Below are 22,508 nucleotides of genomic sequence, written 5' to 3'. Positions count from 1 at the left end.
TGCACAGATTGATGCTGTGGTGGCGCTGAGTGATGCTGTGGCGTTCAGTAATGCTGTTGTAGCACATAGTGATGTTGTGGTGCCCCTGAGCGATGCTGTGGTGGTGCCGAGTGGTGCTGTAGTGATGCGATAGATAGATAGAGTGAGTGCAATAGATAGATAGAGTGAGGGCGATAGATAGAGTGAGGGCGATAGATAGAGTGAGGGCGATAGATAGATAGAGGGAGGGCGATAGATAGAGGGAGGGCGATAGAGGGAGGGCGATAGATAGAGGGAGGGCGATAGATAGATAGAGGGAAAGCGATAGATAGATAGAGGGAAAGCAATAGATAGATAGAGGGCGATAGATAGATAGAGGGCGATAGATAGAGGGCGATAGATAGATAGAGGGTGATAGATAGAGGGCGATAGATAGAGGGCAATAGATAGATAGAGGGCGATAGATAGATAGAGGGCGATAGATAGATAGAGGGCGATAGATAGTGAGTGCGATAGATAGTGAGTGCGATAGATAGAGTGAGGTGGCCTTGTGGTGGACGTGGAGGAAGCCGTGGTGCTGGTGGAGGAGGCCGTGGTGCTGGTGGTGGACGTGGTGGTAGTGGACGTGGTGGTGGTGGACATAGTGGTGGAGGTGGATGTGGTGGAGGTGGGTGTGGTGGACATAGTGGTGGTGGATGTGGTGGTGGTGGATGTGGTGGTGGTGGATGTGATGGTGGTGGTGGATGTGATGGTGGTGGACGTGGTGGTGGAGGACGTGGTGGTGGAGGACGTAGTGGTGAATGTAGTAGTGGACTTGGTGGTGGCAGTGGATGTGGTGGTGGAGGAGGTAGAAGTCGTGGTGGTGGAGGTAGACGTGGTGGTAGACGTGGTAGTGGCCTCGTGGTGGACGTGGTGGTGGCAGACATGGTTGTGGTGGACGTAGTGGTGGTGGACGTAGTGGTGGTGGTGGTGGCTGTGGAGGTGAAGGTGGTGGCTGTGGAGGTGAAGGTGGTGGCTGTGGACGTGGTGGTGGTGGATGTGGTGGTGGTGGATGTGGTGGTGGACGCGGTGGTGGTGGACATGGTCATGGTGGTGGTGGACATGGTGGTGGTGGATGTGGTGGTGGTAGTGGTGGTGGATGTGGTGGTGGTAGTAGTGGTGGACGTGGTGGTGGTAGTGGTGGTGGACGTGGTGGTGGTGGACATCGTGGTGGTGGACATAGTGGTGGTGGACATAGTGGTGGTGGACGTGGTGGTGGTGGATTGCTAGAGAAAATAGTATTTAGGTTAAAGCAGTAGTTAGGACATGGACAGGCTAGAATTCACTTGTCGTCACTATAGCGCCTCTCTATGGATCTTTGCAAAGCAGAAGTTTCCTCCAGGTAGCATAGGTTGCATAGACTAGATAAGCCAGTTTATATGACCAAGGCGCATAATTTAGTGTGCCGACTACATTTCTGCTTCTGTTTTCTGCGTTTTTGTATGTCTCTAGTTGCTTAACATTCTTACAAGTGGCAGTAAGTCAGCAAATTGCTGTAAAAAACTAATTTGTAAGAACAATGCGACTCTGGAATCTTGGTCTTTATAAATGGCCATGCATTATTATTATACATGCATATAAAACACTTCTAGTCTCAACAACGGTGCCTACAGAAACAGCATCTACAGCAGAGCACAGCTACAGATGAAAAACATATGCATATTAAGCCAATCATTACTACCTTCTTGAAATGGTCTCACTCCTAATGAAGGAAGAAGCGCAAAGCACATTTTGGACACATGGAATGCAGCTTTAGTTTTTGGTAAGTTACTGCAAACACAGGGTGAAAAAAAAGCAGGCATTGTTTGCTCTGATATACCTTGCTTGGACACTTTTATGCCTTCTGGCTGGTTGTATTTCCGACCCAGCCTTATGTGGCATGGGTTAATAATCCTTCCTTGACCCCAGTCTTTATATCTTATGTCTCGGGCTTCTGATTGGTGGTAAGTCTATAATCTCCGTCGTGATCAAGGTATATTAAATCGTCGAATCAGTTCATATAATGATGGATGTCCTCTTAATTATTTGTAGAGGAAACGTTCTCACCCCAACTTCCTATTCAGAAGTCCTAGGCAGGTTCTTACTCCTTATCGAGCTGGCTCTTCCGTATGTTGGACGACGAAACACGTGTTGGCTGGACTTGGAGAAAGCCTTAAAGATTAAATGAATCATATACACAACTCAATTTGTATTAATGTTATAAATTGAAATACTGTTTTTTCTGTATAATATTTAAGTTAGTGTGATAGGATTGTATATATGCTTGTATCTACGGATCACTGGTGGGTAAGGATGACAACCCATACCTAGGCACCCAACACCCAAAATATATTGATTCCAAGATTGTTTGCCTATATAGTGTCAAGCGCCAGAACCACCTAGAACTGTCATCTCTCTATAATTTATTGTTTGCTCTGACCTCATAGGTAATGTGTACAGTGTGCTGCCTGTTGGAAATATTCTCATGAAGCGAGGCAGTGCACCCACACTAGTTGAAAAAATAACCCAGCAGAAGCGGATTTAAGAATCAACGTTTCCCATAGGCTTCACATAGTGCCTGTTCAAGTCAGAGTTGCACACATATTTGTAAGACTCAGGCCTCGTGATGCACTCTAATATATAGTTCGTATGGAGCTTGGTCGGCATTTGCAGCCATGTCGTGGATACAAAAAAGGACTGGTCTGCCCTTTTACGTCAGGGTTTGCCTCAATGTAATTGCGCTTGCATTTATATAGCGCTTAGTACCCCTGCCGAGGCTTCGAAGTGCTTTTCGGCAAGTAGCCAAAAGTATAATGGTGGATTAGAATAGGGAAATAAGAGTTAAACCAAATCATTTAACAAAGTCCGCGGAATATTTCCGATGCGGGAAACGAAAAATGCCAGACTCTGAAAAATGCATTCTAAAGGCTGAAAATGCTTACAAAATGCCTAACAGTGCAGTGCTAAAAGCGAGCAACATTTTTATAAACAGTGACTGATTCATTCCCTTGAAAACTCCGGGGTGCCGTGTATTGTGTTTTGATTTTTAAGTAACTTGTTGGCAGGAGGATTAGCGGGGCGTCACTGTATTTTACGCCGGTTGTGTACCGTCGTTTCCACTGGATGTCACGCGAGAACATGAATGCAAATGCTACTTACCAGTATGCATCTGTTCTTGGCATGTAGGGCTGCTGACATTCATATCTGTGCATAGATCGCCGCCTAGTGTTGGGTCCGGATGATTGCACATTGTTGTCCTGGAAGAGTCTTCGAAGTATCACAAGATAGGTGGCTCCTCCCCTGGACTACAGTGCGCATGGGCATCGACTCCATCCCCAGATTGTTTTTAGCCATTGTGGCCGAGATGGAGTGAACTATGTGAGTGATGACCATGCTATGAGCATATATATGAATACTGCAGCTGCTACAGGCGCCGGGGAGGAGGGCGGGCGATATGAATGTCAGCAGCCCTACATGCCAAGAACAGATGCATACTGGTAAGTAGCATTTGCAGTTCGAGGCATGTGGGCTGCTGAATTCATATCTGTGCATAGAATACATAGCAGTCCCTCCATTATCGGCGGCCGCCCGTGCCAGCTGCAGCAGTTTGGAAAAGTGTTCTGAGAACAGCCTGACCTACAGCTGCCTGCTGTTTAGAATGCACATCTACACAGTAATGTTTAGTAAATGTATGTGTGGTAGACCATGTGGCTGCTCTACATATATCCTCTAAGGGAATGTTTCCAAGGAAGGCCATAGAGGCCCCCAACTTCCTGGTGGAGTGGGCTCTTGGTGGAATTGTAAGAGTGCGTTTAGCTTTTGCATAACAGATGTGAATACATTTCACGATCCACCTAGCAATACCAGCCTTGGAAATAGCGTTACCTTTGTGGTGTGATGCAAAGGCAACGAAAAGTTGCTTAGTCTTTCTAAAATTCTGGTCCTGTCAATGTAATACATTAGGGCCCTTTTAACGTCAAGGGTGTGGAGCATCCGCTCCGCCAGCGACTCAGGATTTGGAAAAAACACCGGCAACTCGATTGTTTGGTTTATGTGGAACTGAGACACAACCCTGGGTAGAAATTTAGGGTTAGTGCGGAGCACTACCCTGTTAGCATGAACTTGGAAAAAAGGCTCTTGGATGGTGAGGGCCTGCAACTCACTAACCCTCCGTAGCGATGTAATTGCTACTAAGAAAGCCACTTTCCAAGTCAAGAACTGAAGCTCGCAAGAGTGTAGTGGCTCAAAAGGAGGACCCATTAGCCTTGTAAGAACCACATTGAGGTTCCATTCTGGAGCTGGTGGTGTCCGTGGTGGAATGACCCTTTTAAGTCCTTCCAGAAAAGCTTTGATAGCAGGCACTTTGAAAAGTGAAAGGTGTTGTCTATTCTGGAGGTATGCGGCCATCGCAGACAGGTGAATGCAGATGGAAGTATATGCCAAATTACACTAGTACAGATGGAACAGGTAACGGATGATGTTCTGAATGGAAGCATCTAGTGGGTTAATGTTGTGGTTTGCGCAATAAATGAAAAACCGCTTCCATTTAGCCGCATAACATGCTCTAGTAGTGGGCTTTCTTGCCTCCCGAATGATGTCCATGCAATCGGGAGGAAGATTGAGGTAGCCAAACTCTAGGACCTCAGGAGCCAGATCGCCAGGTTGAGCTGTTGCGGATCTGGGTGCTGAATGTCGCCATGGCTCTGCGTCAGAAGGCTGGGTGTGAGATGAAGCCTTTGATGCGGTACCACGGAAAGTTCCAGAAACGTGGTGTACCATGGTTGGCGAGCCCACGTTGGAGCAACCAGGATGAGAGTAATCGAGTGCTGCCTGAGCTTGCGCGCCACCAGCGGTATCAGAGGTGCTGGGGGAAAAGCGTACGCAAATCTGCCTGACCAGTTCATCCATATCGCATTGCCCTGCGATTGCGGGTGTGGGAACCTGGCGGCGAAGCTTTGGCATTTTGCGTTCTCCCTTGTGGCGAACAGGTCTATCTCTGGATGACCCCACCTTTGGAAGTACGGTTGGAGTACTGATGGATGTATCTCCCTCTCGTGCATTTGGTGGCTGTGCCTGTTGAGCAGGTCCGCCATCTGATTGTCCTTGCCTGGGAGATGTTCTGCCATCAGGAAAATGTTCCTCTGAATGGCCCACTTCCACATGCTCTGAGCCAGATGAGACAGCTGCGGAGAGTGTGTGTCCCCCTGTTTCTGAATGTAGTACATGGCCGTCATGTTGTCCATCCGGATCAACACGACCTTGTTGCACAGATGTACTTTGAATGGCTTTAAGGCCATGAAGATTGCCATCAGTTCCAGTACGTTGATGTGCATCTTCCTTTGCTGTAGTGTCCATAGTCCCTGCACTGTGTATTGGAGTACATGCGCTCCCCATCCCTGGAGAGAAGCGTCCGTCGTCAGGATAATCTGTGGCACAGGCTCCTGGAACGGTCGGCCCTTGCAAAGGTTTTGTGGATTCCACCAAAACAGAGAGTTGTATGCCCGACCGCTCACCAACACTAGGTCTGTTAGTTGCCCGTGAGCCTGAGTCCACGGACGTGCTAGGCACTCCTGAAGCGGACGCATATGTAGTCTCGCGTGCGGGACAATGGAGATGCAGGAGGCCATCATGCCTATCAACTGCATGAACACTCTTGCTGGAAGCGAGTGCTGAGGTCTGAATCTTTGGATCAGCGACTGAATACTGGCGACTCTCACTGAACTTGGCTGCGCAGTGGCCGCCAGAGTGTTTATCGTCGCACCCAGATACTGCCGTATGTGGGCGGGCTAGAGATGAGATTTTGGGTAATTCAGTGAGAACCCCAGATCGTGCAGGAGGTGAATGGTGTGGGACACGTGGTCGGCGCACTGTTGTTCCGCCTTTGCCTGAATGAGCCAGTCGTCCAGATAGGGGTAGACGTGGATGTTCTGACATCTTAGATGCGCCGCCACCGTCGCCAGGCACTTCGTGAAGACCCTGGGCGCTGTGGTGACCCCAAAAGGCAGAACCTTGAACTGGTAGTGCTGGTTTTGAATGGTGAACCTTAGATATTTCCTGTGTGAAGGATGCAGGGGAATGTGAAAGTATGCATCCTTGAGATCCAGAGTAGCCAGGAAGTCCCCTTGCCGAAGCAGTGGGAGAACCTGCTGCAACGTGAGCATATGGAAATGTTCTGACAGAATGTACCAGTTGAGGGGTCTGAGGTCTAGGATGGGCCTGAGGGATCCGTCCTTTTTTGGAATTAGAAAGTACAGAGAGTAAACCCCTGTTCCCCTTTCTTGCAGTGGAACGAGCTCTATTGCCCCTTTTTGCAGCATGACTTGGACTTCCTGCTGCAACAAGTTCAAGTGCTCGCCGGACTCAGGACGGTTCTTTGGGGGTATGTTTGGTGGAGTGGAAGTGAGTTCCAGACAATAACCGTATTGGATAAGAGATTTGACCCACCTGTCCGTGGTGATGGACTTCCACGCGGGCAGGAACTGCTGGAGTCTCCCCCCGACCGGTGTTGTGTGGTCGGGGGGCAGTGACAAGGCGTCACTGTTTGCTGGCGGTGGAGGACCTGGAGCTGTTATTTCCACGTCCTCTGCCTTTGACTTTGTTGCCCCGGTAACCACCTCTACCCTTGTTGGTATATGAGGACTGGGTGTTACTTTTATAGAATTGCGTGGATTGCGACGCTTGACCCCTTGAGGTGCCTCTGTTATTGGAGCGGCGAAAGGAACCACCCCGAAACTGCTGGGACTGTAGGGCACCCATAGATTTAGCAGTGTCAGTGTCTTTTTTCATTTTTTCAAGGGTGGCATCCACTTCTGGCCCAAACAGGTGGTCTGGATTAACTGTTTGGTTTAGGATGGTAGTCTGAATGTCTGGTTTAAAGCCTGATATTCTAAGCCATGCATGTCTACGCAGTAGAAAGCTAGTGTTTATTGCTCTCGAGGCGGTATCAGCCACGTCCAGAGCGCACTTAATTGAAGCATTGGTGATAAGCTTCCCCTCCTGAATCAACATTTCAGCTCCCTCCTTGTACTGATCAGGTAAGTGCTGTAGAAGGGTTTCTAGGGTGTCATAGTGTGCCCTATCGTAGCGTGCAAGTAGCGCCTGCGTGTTGGATATGCGCCACATATTTGCTGCCTGCGCAGCAATACGTTTCCCTGAAGCTTCAAAGACCTTCGATTCTTTGTCTGGGGGAGGAGTATCACCCGTGGTCTGTGAGTTGGCTCGTTTGCGGGCGTTGGAGATAACCAAAGAGTCCAGTGGCAACTGTCCCTTGATGTACGTTGGATCAGTGGGCGCTGCCTTGTATTTTTTGTCAATACGAGGATTGATGACTCTTGCCCGGGTGGGCTCCTTGAAAACCTCTGGCGCATGCTTTAGCACTCCCTTGAGCATTGGCAATGTCTTAAAAGTCTTTTCAGCCACCGAGAAAGTGTCAAAAAGAAAATCGACATCCACTGGATCAGCATGGAGGTCGACATCATGATTGGCTGCAGCTCTTTCAATTAGAGCGTTGAAGGCTGCAGAGTCTTCTGTTGGGGAAGTTTTTGCAGCAAAAAGCTGCGGCTCGTGTCCTGACTGAGGGTCCTCAGGGTCGCCCCCGGCAGACCATGGCTCATTTACATCATCTGGGTCCGAGTACACTGGATAAGTATACTCATCCTCCTCGTCTCCGTCACCCTCCCCAGCGTTAGAGTGAGTGGGTGAGAGCTCCAGACCTTGTGGAGATGCAGGCTCCATAGGGGCAGATGCACCCGCAGAGTCCAACTTCTTTTTAAGGGGGATGTGGAAATGCTCCAACACAGGCTCCGGGGTGATCTTCCGTTTAAGGAGAGAGAGCTTGCCTGTGTTGGCGTCGATGATGACCTCTCGACGCTCCTCCTCTGCTAGTGGTTGGTGCCGTGGCTTTGGAACCACCAATGATGCCTTCGGCGTAGAAACTAGCTTCAAGGGCACTCCGGCCCCCGGTTTCGGAGCGAAAGCCTTCGGCGCCGTCTTTGGCGGCAGTGTGAAGTGAATCGGCGTCTGCGCCTTCGCCGGCTTCTGTGGAGGCTTGGGCGACACAGTGTCCTTCGGCTCGAGCGCCGCGGCCCCCTCCCGAATACGCTGAAGGGACTCCGTGACCTTCTTGGTGAGTGAGGGGGAGGGCCGGACCGGCTCGAGCGAGTCCTCCGAGTCCGGATTCGGGTCGGCGACCAAAGCCGCAGTCTTCGGAGCCGACGCAGCACCCCCCTTTGCTTTGTCGACCGGGATCGGTGCAGCCAGAGACTTGGGGTCGTCCTGACGCTTCTTTGGGGCCTTCTTATGTTCATCGACCAGCTTCGGCGCCGACGCAGCCGCGTCGGACGTCTTCGCCTTTGGCTTCGACACCGGGTTCTTCGGATCGGCCATTTTGGCGTGGCTCTTGAGCTCGACGGCCATCTTGGATTTCTTCGGCGCCGAGGCCTCTGGAGCCTTTGATCCAACCAGTGCGACTTGCACTTTCGGTTTCGATACAGATGGCGTCGACCTCGATGGCTTCACTTTCGGTTTCTGGACCGGGAGTGGCGCATCAGCAATGTCCGTGGCCGGGCCAGGAGGCGGGGCCGTGGGACGAGTATTGAGGTCTTGGGTGAGGCCCGAAGGCGATCCCTCGACCTGGGCCTTATGATGGTGTTTGGCCCCGGAGTCAGTATGAGGAAGCTCCTCCTCCGAGCTATCCTCTACGGTGGCAATGGCCCCGTCGTCGTCCCCTACCTCCTCGACGACTTCCTCAAACTCTTCGTCTTCCGCGTCGTAGTCTTCCTCGCCCTCCGACGCCGGGTTAGAGTCCGAAACATTTAGGATGGTGTCGTCGTCAACATCCTCTTCAAAGATGTTTGCTGGTGGGGGTGCCGAACTCTGGGCCTGCAGTCTTGCAGCCCGACGTAGCTTGAGAGTCTTCTTCGACCGGAACTTGGAGCAGGCCATACACTTGGCCTCGTCGTGGTCCGGCGACAAGCACTTGTTGCACACTGGGTGCACGTCGATGTGCGGGTACTTTGAGGCACACACTGGGCACCTCTTAAATGGACTTCGTTCCATGTGGAGTAGTCTGGAGCGTCGTGTAGGCCCGTCCGCGCCGACAGCACGCGGAAGGGCAGCAGTTGATCGGAGCCGATGAATAAACCAACCCGACCGATAAACAATACCGACGCGAGTCCTGAAGACCTTTTGGTCTCAAGTAAAGAAACTTAAACAACTATCGATTCCGACAGAGGGAACCGAAACACATCCGAACCCAATGGCGGAAAAAAACAATCTGGGGATGGAGTCGATGCCCATGCGCACTGTAGTCCAGGGGAGGAGCCACCTACCTCGTGATACTTCGAAGACTCTTCCAGGACAACAATGTGCAATCATCCGGACCCAACACTAGGCGGCAATCTATGCACAGATATGAATTCAGCAGCCCACATGCCTCGAACATAAGGGGATATACACAGGGCAAGGTAATTTTAATTTCAGATCATGGTCTCAGCAGCACTATTCTATAGAAGGTTCAGGGACCCTTTAATTTGTACTGCATTTCTTTTAACGATGTGAACTAAAAACGGTGTATCAAAGACAAGCCTGTGATTTTCATTCAGCATTTAACCATCACACGTGGCATTAAACACTAGCGCCAGTGGCTGTTATAAATGCATTTTTAAACATTTAAAATAAACTGAGCACACGCAATGTGATTTTAAATAAATAAAGGGAGGAGGACAGAATGGAAGAGTGGAGTCAGGAAAGAAGCTTTTAGGGGCGGTGTAGGAAGGTACCTCCTGACTATGGTTGCCCCCAACTTTTTGCCCTGTGTTTTAGCTGGTTTTTGACATAGTCGACCTGGGATCCTGCCAATCAGGACCCCAGGCCTACTGCTCTCTCTTTAAAGTGGATTCCATGTACCTTAGGTGCATTTCCAATTGGTACTGGGCCACCTTATCAGACCCTGTAACTCAGGGCATAGGTGTACCCAGGGCCGCCAGGGGCTGCAGCATGTATTATGCCACCCCTGGCTGGCCTCCTAAATTTGACACAACTGGCTGCATGACAGCTGGGGCAAAGTCGTGTAATCACCCTTTGCTGTAGATATAGTAGCCCTATATCTAACCCTCCAATGGACACCCGAGTTCCTATCAGTCACTCCTATGGCAGGCCTTGACAATCCTGAAGGCAGAGTGCATGGGCTGGTGTGAACTAAGCTCTGGCCCGAGCCGAGCCCGGTTGCAGCTTGCGGAATCAAGACCCAATGGCTGTTCCAGGATAACGCGTACCACATCGGTAACTTCGGTGTCGCGTTATCAAGACATGTCGAGTAAGGTGTCATACGAATCGGGATGCTGCCCTCTCACCAACTCTGGCGATAAGGTTAGCATTCCGCCCTTCTAGAGGGACACGACATGTACGTAACTGTGAACCCCGGTTAAAGTTAACGAAAGCCTCAGCTCCACAAAATGGATGCTGCCACCACAGACACAAGTCTGACCTCCTGCTGCTGGGAGTCCTTCCAGCGAGGAGCACTTGGACAAAGGGTTTCCTGTCGAGGGCGGTGTTCGCACCGTCCCAGACAGGGTTTGTGTATTCTGGGTAGGTAGGGCTTTTGCGAGAAGGTGACTGCGGAGTGGCACCCCGGTGCTCACTACGCATCTGCCGGTTAGAACCAGTTCCAGGGGCGACAGCCCTGGCCTGGGGAAAGTCCGGCAGGGGAGAGGGGTGTAGCTACCCCCCTTCCTGGTCCCACCCTTAGGGCAGGACCTAGTCATGTACCCACCCCTTTCTTTAGGATAAAGGCCGGAGCGGGGACCCTTCCAAATTAGATCATCTTTGAATCAAGAATACTTTCTACGAAAGGACTTCAAGACTCTTCTCAAGATTTCTCCCTTGTGGCTAAGGAGTAGTCACCCTGCATCAGCGGGCACCATCTAAGAACTCTGCGGTTTGCTGTAAGTCCTTCCTCAAGGAATCCGACGGCCCAGCTCGACGAGAACCGGCTTCCCTGGCACCTCTGACCTCTACCCACGTCATCAGCTCAGCTGTGATCTGTGGGTGCGACGAGACCTCGAGGGACCGGCCATCATCAGAACCTGCACGCTCTTAAAACCAGCACGACCATCGAGGTAACTCTCTGGTGAGTGCTCTGGGGTCCGAGAAGCCCCGACCCTGAGCCGCTCCAGCACCGAAGTGCAGTCTCCCAGCATCTCCACGATCTGCGTGGGGCCCTTCTGCTCGCTGCTCAGCACGTTGTCTGGTCACTAGCCGCTGGCTCGTGTCCTTCTGTGACGACATCCGAGAATCAACACTGCCGGTCTGGTTGCTCCAGACTGGCCCTTGCTTCCGTCTTTCCGAGAAGCACCCCGGACCCTCCTGGTCCACTCAAGACGCCGACAGCGACATCCGTCGTGGGACAGCTCGCACCTCCACCGTGGTCGCCGACAACGCCTCCTGGTCCGTGAGACTGCAGAGCCTAGCGTCGCCCACTCACCTGGTCGAGGTGACGGCCAACCGGTGCCTTCCTGGTACCCTCTGACTACTGGCTAGTAGTACGAACTTGGTCCCCTCTGCTTTCAGGTTTTCATCAATCTCTACGAACTATACACCACTGGTCGCCGGCCAGCAACTCCTTTTCTTCCGGCTCCTGGCTCGTCAGCGAAGACCCCGACGCCTGTAAGACTTGCAGCCGCAGCCCTCGTGGCTAGGTAACTCGGCATTTCGGTGCCTGCATAGCCTCCTTACTCTAGGGTCCAGAGTCCCTCGCTTCCGACTTGCCTTAACCCTTCCGTGTCCTCGGACACTTGTCTTTAAACTGTGCACTTGAAGTATTTGCTAAAGAGATTTGGTTTGTGCTTAGTACCCTGTCCTCATAAAGAGTACAGGGCTGTTGTGATTCTTAATAAATATACTGTTTATTTTCATAACACTTGTGTGGTGTCCTTTCACTGGGTGTTCAAGGGGTACATGTGTGGTAAACAGCTGGCTTAACGCGCCCTCTCGAGTCTTTAGCCTTAGACTGCTCGTATCCACGCTACTAGGATAGCTGGTCTATAGGTTGACTTACAACCAAACACCATAAGGGTCGTTGGAACGATACATAGCGGTCGCTAGAATAGCGAACGTTGCATATCGGGCCAACTTCTCACAGGCGGGACTGCGGATCCCTTTGAAGCACGGCCTCGCGGCCGTGAACAGGGATGTAATTAGGGGGAGGAGGGGGAGGAGAAGTGGAGAAGTGAGGCCGAGCAACAGATGGCTTTGAAGTGGATGCGCTCGAGGCAGGCGGAATCGCTCTCACCTATGGGCAAACTATTTGCTTTGGCAATCGGGTGGGGTTGGAAAAGCAAAGGTGGGTGGAGATGGATAACAGGAGGGCAGATGGGGTGGAAAACAGGAAGATATAACAATAATTCATTAAAAAAATAGGACTTTTAAATGTTATAGGTCCCTAAAAACACAAATGTAAAATATTCCATTTGGGCCTGGACAGAGAAAGTCAAGTAGGAATCCCATCGGACTCCAGGGGAGGACTTTAATTGTTTGGGCAGGCATTCAAAGACGAATGAGGTATTATTAAACACGCCTCCTGCTGCTCAGGGCCTGGGTTTAAGGTACCGAGATTGGACATTTTGGTACGAGTTGAAGAAAGCAGGGTTAGCGCACTAGTGCTTACTGTTTTCTGGCATGCTAGTGCCTCGACGCAGATCCTGTTCTAGCGCTTCAAAATGCCACAGAGAATCCATTCCCCGGCAAAGAGGCGCAGACAGAACAATATCCTTAAAGTTACGCGCAAGTGTCCATGTTACTGCTGAGGTGGGGGGGAAGAGGGCATACTTTGTATGGGGCGGGGTAAAAACTGCCCATGACCCCACTCTTTCGGCATAGTTTGTCCAAGTACCCTTCTTTGCACCAATAAACCCGTCCTCCTGCCGGATGTCAGGAACCACACATGACATCTCTGGACCCTGGGAATGGGTGGCTGCACAAATCCAGTTGCAACCCGCGGTTTTGTTGTGTAAATAGAAAAAAACATATTTGCATATTTGTTTTTTTTTTAAAGATTTTTGAAAATCTTTATTGTGCATCAAATCAGGACAAATACGGGCCTACAACCTTTCGGCCGGCCACGAAAACATTTAAGCATCTATGCAACTTTACGGCGGCACAGTAATATCCCTCATTGCAAGCAAGCATTGATAAGGTTACACTGTAGTTACCATATTACCGTGTCCCAGAATCAGTGAAGGTTAGTTTTAAAATTTTTCAGCGCAACAATTAAGGTCAGGTCTGCTGTTCCGTACTTATACGAATAAGAAAGAGAAATTAGGTCCATGTAGGTGGAACTCGCCAATAGATATCTTCACCCGTCAGTGCAGTTCGCAACATGCAAATTCCAGCCAGAGGATGGTCACAAATTATACTCATGCCCAAAGAAGACACAACATCACAGTGAACTCCACGCTACCACCCACCCCCCAGTACGCCTAACACAGGCCTAGAAAGAAGAAGTTAAGTAATAGCAAGAAGGCACCATAGAAATAAACATGAACTAAAACTTACCCCCCCACCCTGCACACATGCAGAGGCTACGGCCTACCCCCCCCCCCCTAGCAGAGTGCTTGTCACCCCAGAACCCGAAATATAGTATGAGAAGAGAAAGTAGAGGAGAAAAAGAAAAGAGGAATAAGGGAAAAAGAAGAAAGAGTGCAAGTCACATAAGACCGGAGGAGGGCCAATGAAACGTATCCAACACAAGTAAAACAGTTCCCTGGCCGCCCTTACCCCGACCCCAAGACCCGTACAATACCAATACTCAATACCCCCGGCAGTCCGTCAGCAACCCAGCAGTCCAAAAACGGGAAACAGTCCTGATACAGGAGGGGGCCGCCTCAACCCTGTCCCCTGCGAGGCGGTGGTACTGTACAATCCAGCTGCACGGTAGTCCTCTTGGAAGATGGGAGCAGAGAAAGGGACCACGGCTGAATAAGGGGACGATCACCAAAGGCCATCCAAAACGCAGTCATGTGGTCCGCAATCGTAGCAAAGGATCCATAGTCCCACGATGGTTCACAAAGGGCAGCTGGTCCGCCCGGTAGTGGCCGATCCAGGATAGAAAACGGAGGTCCGCCATGAGTCCTCAAGAAAGCCCCCAAGCGTGGTGTCTCGCGGCATCGCTCAGGCCAGTTCGCCACCCCAGAGAGTTTGCGTTCCTTGGGGGGTGCTGCCGCCCGCACCCCAGCAATGATCGGGTCTCGTGACCGCAGTGAGTCAGTGGCGACGTTGGCGAGGGAGTCATGAATTGCAGCTGCAGGATGTCCCGCATGTGGACAGACTGGGGGGCAGCAAGCAGGGTGGCATCCATCTGGGCCACCAATTCCCAGGTAACAGTACGCATGGCGGACCTGAGGTCGACCAGGGCGCTCAGAACGTCTCCAAAGGACAAAGGCGCCTCAAGGGGTAGGGACGCAACCCCCTCCCGAACCAGAGCATGGCAGACGAGAGGCAGTCCCACTGGTCGTACTTCCTCACCCTCAGCGAGCAGACGAGTCCCCTGCCGGGTCGAGTTGCGGTGGAAACAGACTGGGGGTGCTGGGGCTGCCTCCACCATTCCGGCGCAGTCGTGAAGTGGTGCTGGCCGATGCACTCGTCGCACCGGCAGCCCGGGCTCACTGCTGTAGAATCCAAGGCAGAAAGATGGCGCTGACTACGACGCCAAGGGAAACAATGTAGCGGAGGGGCCGTCCCGGGGCCGAATACCAGTTACTTTGTTGCGCCGGTAGCGGCGGAGCCCAGGATCAAAGGCAGCGGGGTCGTGGAAAAGCAAGCGCCACCGACGAGAGATGGGAACCAGCACCGTCCGTCCCACAATGGCCGCCGTCTTCACCACGAGGGCCGGCCGCCTCCGCAAACAAAGACCCAGGATGCTCTATGCGGCGTCCGGAGGGGGAAGGCGTGCCAGAGCTTCTGCTGCCGGGATCGAAGAGAAAAACACACCGGCGTGATCAGGCTCGCCTCCCGGTTCCGCTGCTGTAACGCAGTACGCTGGTTGGAGGCAGGATAGTGCGGAAACCGGGAGGACAGCTACAGGGTCAGCGGAGCCGAGGAATCAGGCGGCCATCGCGGTCGCGAGCTAGGCTCCTCCCCATTTGCATATTTGTTAAAGACGAACCCAGCCAAACCGACTGGAAATCTCTTCAGAGCAGCATCTACGGCAGGAGGGGCAAGCGGCTGGGTTATTTTGGGGAGTCAGATTTAACACAGGGCGTCTTTAATAAAAACATGAGCCAGCTCCTGGCGAGCAGGCTGAATTTTCAAAACATTTCCTCATATCCTGAGAAAAGCTCGGAAAAAAAGGTCTTAAAGTGTAGGGAAAACAGACGGATAGAAAGCAGGCTCCACACTGGCCTGTGAAATGTGGTCTGGGTGGGAGAGAGGCGACGGGCACAGACGCTCAGAAAAGAGAAGAAATAGGAAGAGGGGCAGAAAAGACAAGAGGGAGCCAGAGGGGAAACGAGCGTGGAGGGGAAACAAAGAACAGAGGGAGATACGAAGAAAGGAAGGGAAGAAAAGAAGAGGTGTGGAAAGGGAAAAATAGTCAGGGGAAAGAGACGTGGATGAAGCTATGCTTGCAGGCATATATTTGCATAGCGCTCTTGCCATTCGCATGACCTTGCGGCGCTGGAGAACCTTAACATGGCAAATCGGTTATGAGAGGGAGGGGGGGGGGGAGGAGGATGGAAGATATTCAGAAAATAAGAAAGCGAGGAATGAGATGATAGACAATATATGACGCTAATGGAAAAGGGAATACAAAAAATGTCTAAACCAGAAGCAGCCCTTAATATGGGGGGCAACAAAACAAAAGTAATTACGATCACAATCGCATTTACAGTGTCACTACTGCTGCAGGGGTGGTGTGCGCTCTGAGGGAGGTGAGGCGCTTCAACAACAAAACCATATGGGGTGCAGCAGGGGGCGGAGCGGAGCGGATGGCTTTGAAGCAGCTCACAGCCTGGCGGCCGTGAAAAAAAGCAATTAAGTGGGAGGGGAACTGCGCACGCTGGGGAAGCCTGTGGGAGAGAGGCTGATGGCTTTGAGGTGGGGAAATGCGCATGCTTGTGGTCAGAAATTTCACGTGAACTGTTGGAAATCCGCACTCGCAATCCGCATGGTTTAACTTTCTGGTTTCACCGCAATAGGTCTTCTCTGCGAGACCTAACAATGCAGGTCGGGAACAAGGTGCACTGAGCGTGACCGAGCAGTAGATCGGCCTTAGTACTAGAATACCAGAGACGCTCCTATTCAGAACTCAGATGCATCGGCAGAGCTGAGAAGGAATAGCAGACCTTGCATCAAAACCCAAGCACCTTGAAATAACTGTGAGGGAAGGCCCAGTACTACTGGAATCAGTACAGGCCACCACTGAGCTCCATGTGGACATAGACGGCAGCGTTACAGTGCTAAGACCGCAAAAGAAACAACACCACATTCTTAACACCCCAATTTCTATGACCTTCTTTCTCCTTCAAAGAAATTGGGATTTTAGAGCTTACAATATAACAACATGCACCAGACAATGAAAGAGCTCGAAATATTACCGGCTGTGACGCGTGCACTGCTGTTGCTGCTGACTGCATTGGTGGAGAAGCTGGCGATGGTAGACTTGCTCCCTCCAAGGCTTTCTGTAGATTAGTCGGAGGTGCAGCTGAAAATTAGAATTACAGATAGTTCAAATTAAATTCTGACAACTGCCACGTCGAGGTGTGCCAAACAGTGCATGAAACATCAACTCTCCGTGGAAATATTACAGGGAACAGTGAACTAATACTGCTGGTCTATTCGGAAAGAACATTGCAAGAGCACTGGGCTCTGGATGCAGGGATAGATGTATGAGTGTGGACTAGATACAGGTAACAATGTACATAGCTGCCTGTGGATGTGCTGTACACAAGGAGCTTGGTCTGAAAACGAACAAGTTACTTACGTTCGCTGATGCTTTTTCTTTTTGAGGCTCTATCTAACCGCAGATTCCTCACCTTAGAAAATTCCGAAGGCGCCAGACTGGACCCGAAAAATCTTGAGCAGTACATCTACATGCTTATAGGTGGCGTTGGAAGAGACGTTGCAATACCTATATAGGCACCACCCCAGTGCACTGACACCAGTTTCTTTTGCGCCAAAAACGCAGAGCCACATATAAAACAATGTTACTGTTTTGATCAGTGTGTGGATCTTAAAGGGATCTTTTTGGGAAAAAGAGACCAGTTTGCAGAATGGGGAGGACCGGTGAGGAATCTGCGGTTAAATATACAGTTTCTACCAGAAAAAGCATTAACAAAAGTTAAGTAACTTGTTCTTATGATAGACTTGTAGCTGCAGATTCCTCACCTTAGAATAGCTACCCAAGCCATACCTTCCTTGGAATAGACCTGCTAACTGGCTTAGACCAAAAAGTCCAGGAGGACTGAATGGGCGTAATGCCCATCATGACAGACCTGACCATTCAAGCAGTAGTGCTTTGTGAACATGTGGAAGTACGTCCACTAGATGTCCAGGACAGGTACCCCACAAGTTAACGCAGGAGTGGCAGCCTTAGCCCTGGTGCAGTGAGCCCACAAGCCCTCAGAAGGGTTGCTTCTTCGTCAGTGCGTAGAATATTTTTACGCAGAGTACTATTTTTCTGGAGATCGTTTGTTTCTGTACAGCCTTGCCTTTCTTCGCCCCAGTGACCCCAATGAAGAGCTGATCAACCACCTGATGATCTTTGGTGCGTCCAATATAAAACAACAGACCTCTTTCAGGGTCCAAACAATGGAGTCTCTCCTCCTTTGGATGGATGAGGCGGAGCAAACAAAGCAGGCAGAGTAATGCTCTGGCCAATGTGAAACAGGTTGATCACCTTTGGAAGCAAAAAGGCATGAATACGAAGAACCAGTTTGTCAGGAAAAAAGTTGGTGTATGGAAGCTGGACCGACAAAGCCTAAAGTTCACTTACTCTCCTGGTCCATGTAATGGGCACTAGGAATATTGTTTACAGAGTCAAAAGCTGCAGAGGATAGCTATGCAGGAGCTGAAAGAAAGCACTCATAAGGAAGGAATAGGTCACTTACCATGTAAGCATCTATTCGTAGTGTGTAGTGCTGTAGGTTAATATGCTTAGCATACTACTGCCATCTGGTGTTGGGCTTGGACGTTTGCAACTTTTTTTTCTTCGAGTCACGAGGTGTAGTGACTCCTCTTATAGTATATGTTGCGCATGATCATCAGCTCCTTTGTTAGACTGCTTTTAGCTCATCAGGTGAGCTTAGGAACAATATAGTGACAGAAAAGATGAGCATGCAAGTGAAGATTAGGATAATATAAAATGTTAATATGCTGCCAGGGATGAGGCACTCCCATGTATTAGGAGCACTTGATGACCTTTGACTACCATTTTTTAAAATTGATTTCATGTGATTTAGTTCACTCAGCCTTGTGATTTCATTTCGTGTCTCCTCAAAGCTTCAGAGTGGGAGTGTAACAGCCTTGCCAGGAACAGAATGTGTGGCATGTGTGTTTGAAAGCATGAGAGAGAGAAAGGTGTGGGATGTACTGTGTGGAAGTGTAGTTTTATATGCAGTGGTGCTCAAATGTGAATTATGTTGCACATTGGGAAATGAAGTATGTGAAGCTACAGGCAGTGGTGCACAAATGTACAATGTTTTGTACACTGGCAAGTTTTATGAAGTATTTACTATTGGCTTTGACTTGCCCTCATGCCATATTGAATTCTGACTCTGTCTAGCCTGAGCTTTGCACACAAGAGGGCCCCCAGAAGACTCACGTTGTTTAGGCTATCCACACTCAAGACTGTTTTCTGTACTTTTGGAGATGTTTTCTACGTTCTCAAGCTTCACTAAGATAAGGGGCTGGAACAAATGGGAGCGCAGAACAATATTTGAGAACTCATTTGTCCTTGGAATGCATGTGGGAGTTCAGCCGACTCCAGTAAGTTTCCTTGGCGCAGAGAAGGCCTTCTCGAAAACGTCTAGTGCATTGAGATTACAAAAACTGAGGCCTGTCGACTTGGAAAGCTGGATTTTCCGGCTAGCGGAGTCTCTTGAACCTGGCTGTGAATCCCCCATTCTGGTGTGGGCTAAGATGAAGTTATTGCAACCGGTGATGTATTTTCTCTGAGTATTAGCATTGTGATGTGTGAGCGCGTTGGTGTGCACATTACGTTTTGAGTAAATGTTTAGGTCTATCTATGTAATATATTAATGCCCTTTTAACATCTCATATGTGATGAGATCTTTCTGCCACTGAATCTGGTTTAGGGAAGAAAACAGGACGGTCTATTGTTTGGTTCTAATGAAAAGATGACACTACTTTAGTTAGGAATTTTGGATTAATACGAAGTACCAGTTTTGCTGGATAGATTTGGAAGAAAGGATCTTCTAATGTAAGCCCTTGGATTTCATTTATTCTTTTCAGGGAAGTGAAAGCTACTAAGAAAGCCACCTTCCATGGGAGGAATTGAACATCACAGAAATGAAGTGGCTCAAAGGGTGGTCCCATGAGTCTAGTGAGAACAATTTTACGATTCCAGACTGGTGCTGGTGGGGTGGAAAGTGGAATGACTTTTTAGTCCTTCCATAAATGCTTTAAATACTGGAACGTTGTGTGTTTTGCATGTAAGCAGCTAGAGCTGCTAAATGTAGACTAATGGATGTATAAGCAGCTCACTGTAAATCAAAGAGATAACCAATAAGGTCTTGCACTGTTGGCGATAGAGGTTGGATTTGTCCATTTGAACAGTATCGTACAGATCTTTTTTACTCCGCCACAAAACATGCTTGAGTAATTGCTCTACATGCTTGTTTTAGCACGTAGACAGGAGCTGTGTAGGGGATTTGGGCATATGACCCTTCCGTGGTCCTAAGTGTGGCCAGAGAGCTAACTTCTCTTGTGGCACTACACATAGTTGTGGTTGAGTTATGAATCATGCTTCTTGCACCAATTTTGGGGTTATTAGTATTAGTGTGAGGGATATTTGTGTTAGCTTTTGCACCACATATGGAATGAGTGGGAGAAGGGGAAAAGTGTAAGCACATATCCCTGACCAATTGATCCATAGGTCATTTCTTTTAGATTGGGGGTGAGGAAACCCGGAGTCGAAGCTTTGGCATTGTTGCGAGTTGCAAATAGGTCTATCTCCCATCATCTGAAGTATGAAAGGAGAAGTGTCATGTTGATTTCCCACTCATATACTTGCTGATGCGTTCTGCTGAACATACCTGCAAAGTCGTTGTGCACCCCTGGTAGGTACGCTGCTAGGAGGTGGATTTTGTGATGTATGGCCCAATGCCATGTGTTTCCTGCTAGGAGGGAAAATAGTGTGTGCCCCTGTTATTAATAGAAAGCATTGCAGTCATGATGTCGGTACGACTATGAGGACTAATTTTTGTGAAGAGGATTCTGAAAAGCTTTTAGAGCTAGTTGAATTACTAGAAGCTCTAGATGATAGATGTGAAAGCATTTCTGAAATGCTGACCATAGACTGCTTAGAATGAGGTTCTGTATATGTGCCCCTAATCCTGAAGGGATGCATCTGTGATAATGGTGATTTGTAGAATTGGGGCTTTAAAGTGCCGACCCTGCAACAGATTGTTGCTGTTCCTCCACTGCAGCGACCAATGGGCCTCTGGCCCTACCAACACTAGATCCTGTAGATTCCCCTCCACTTGAGACCATTGTGAATGAAGAGTGCGTTGAAGAGGACACATATGTAGTCGATCGTTTGGTACTATGGATATGCATGATGCCATAATTCCAAGAAAACTCATGACTGTCTTTACTGTGACTTGACGTTGTAGTTGAAATAGAGGTAATGCTAACTGGAACTTTTGTTCCTTTTCTGGACTGGGATAGTCTTTGGCTGTACCTGTAAATGTTTCGTCAAGGAAAGGCTGCTCTTGCAAACTTTGGAGGACTTTTCTGTGCTGACAGTAAAACTTAACTTGTGTAGAAGGTAGATCAACTATTGTGTGACCTGAAGACACAGCTGTTTGGTGGGAATTTGATGAGCCAATCGTCCAGATATGGGAACACATGCATGCCCCCCCCCCCCCCCCTTCTGAGATGAGCTGCATTCAAGGGATTTGGGGAATGCCCTTGGAGCTGTAGTTACTCCAAAAGGTAACACCTTGATCTGTTAGTGCTATCTACGGTCAGTTGATTTGAAAACAGAGATAGCGAAGGTGCGCCGGATGTATGGGAATGTGGAAGTAAGCGTCTTTGAGGTCTATAGCTGTCATGAAATCTATTTTCTGTCTTAATGGTATCACATTCTGTAATGTGACCATGAGAAAATATTCTGAGGATTTGTAACTGTTGAGAGGCCTGTGGTCTCAAATAGACCTTAATGTCTGTTTTTTGTGAATGATGAAGTATAGTGAGTATACTTTGTGCCATTGATGTTGTTTTGGGACTATTTTTATAGGTCCTTTTTGAAGCAGAGCTTGAAACTCCTCTTGGAGGAGTGCAAGATGCTCTGGTGACATATTTTGTGCTTGTGGTGGTATTGTGGGTGGGGTAATAGTAAGCTCTAGGCAATACCTGTTTTTGATGACAGAAAGAATCCACTGATCGGAGGGTAATTTGTTTCCAGTGTTGTTGGTATAGTTGTAGCCTTCCCTGACTGGAGTTATATATTGAAGGGGAGGCTTAACTTGTCACTGCTTAGTAGGTGTGGTGGATTTAGAGGGGGAACCGCGACCTTTACATGATTTTTTTTATAATGTGATCAGTACTAGGTTCTTCTGGAGTATTGGAACTGATAGGAGCCCTGTTGTTTTTGTGCATTGAATCTGTAGATGTACCAGGCCTTGGTGCACCTCTATACTGCCCTCTCCGAAGGGAGCCTCTATGCTGAAAACTTTGGAGGGCACCCATGACTTTGGCTGGGTCTGTATCTTTTTTTCATTTTCTCCAACATGTTTTCTACTTTTGGTCCAGGTAAATGTTGAACATTAAACTGTAGATTTAGTAGACATTGCTGTACATTGGGCTTAAAGCATGAGACCCTATGCCATGCATGGCGTCCAATGAGAATACCAGTATTAACTTCCCATGCATGGTATCAGTTGAATCAAGTGCGCATTGTATGGTAGGATTAGAAATGTTTCTGCCTTCCTCTAGTAATTGAGTCCTTTTTTGTTGATATTGTTCAGGGAGATGCTGCAATAACTCTTGCATCCCATCCCATCAGGCTCCGTTATAATGTGAAAGTAAACCTACAGAGCTAGCAATGCGTAGGTGATTAGCTGCTTGAGCAGTAACACGTTTCCTTGCTGCATCATATTTTTTACTTTGTCCATTGGAGGAGCATCTCCAGGGCCCTGGGAATTAGCCTTTTTCCTAGCCGTGAGGACTATTAATGAATTACAAGGAACTTGCCCCTTGATATATGCTGGGTCTGATGGACATGCCTTGTATTTTGTCCACTCTTGGTGTCATCACCCTGGACTTAACTGGCTACT

At 49.2% G+C, this 22,508-nt stretch overlaps 1 protein-coding gene across 4 annotated transcripts in view; it reads right to left on the bottom strand.

The window, feature by feature from the left end:
* BLTP3A (bridge-like lipid transfer protein family member 3A) overlaps positions 1-22,508 on the bottom strand; it is a 636,759-nt gene that overhangs the window by 50,257 nt on the left and 563,994 nt on the right. For all 4 annotated transcript variants that reach the window (XM_086923213.1, XM_086923214.1, XM_086923215.1 and 1 more), the window contains exon 20: positions 16,587-16,693. In XM_086923213.1, coding sequence (XP_086779339.1) covers positions 16,587-16,693 — 107 coding nt within the window. The remainder of the gene's footprint in view (positions 1-16,586; positions 16,694-22,508) is intronic.

The sequence above is a fragment of the Lissotriton vulgaris genome, chromosome 5, assembly GCF_964263255.1.
Source record: "Lissotriton vulgaris chromosome 5, aLisVul1.2, whole genome shotgun sequence".
Classification (NCBI taxonomy): domain Eukaryota; kingdom Metazoa; phylum Chordata; class Amphibia; order Caudata; family Salamandridae; genus Lissotriton; species Lissotriton vulgaris.
Note: the sequence above shows the minus strand (reverse complement) of the source record. Positions and strands in the feature narration are given on the sequence as shown.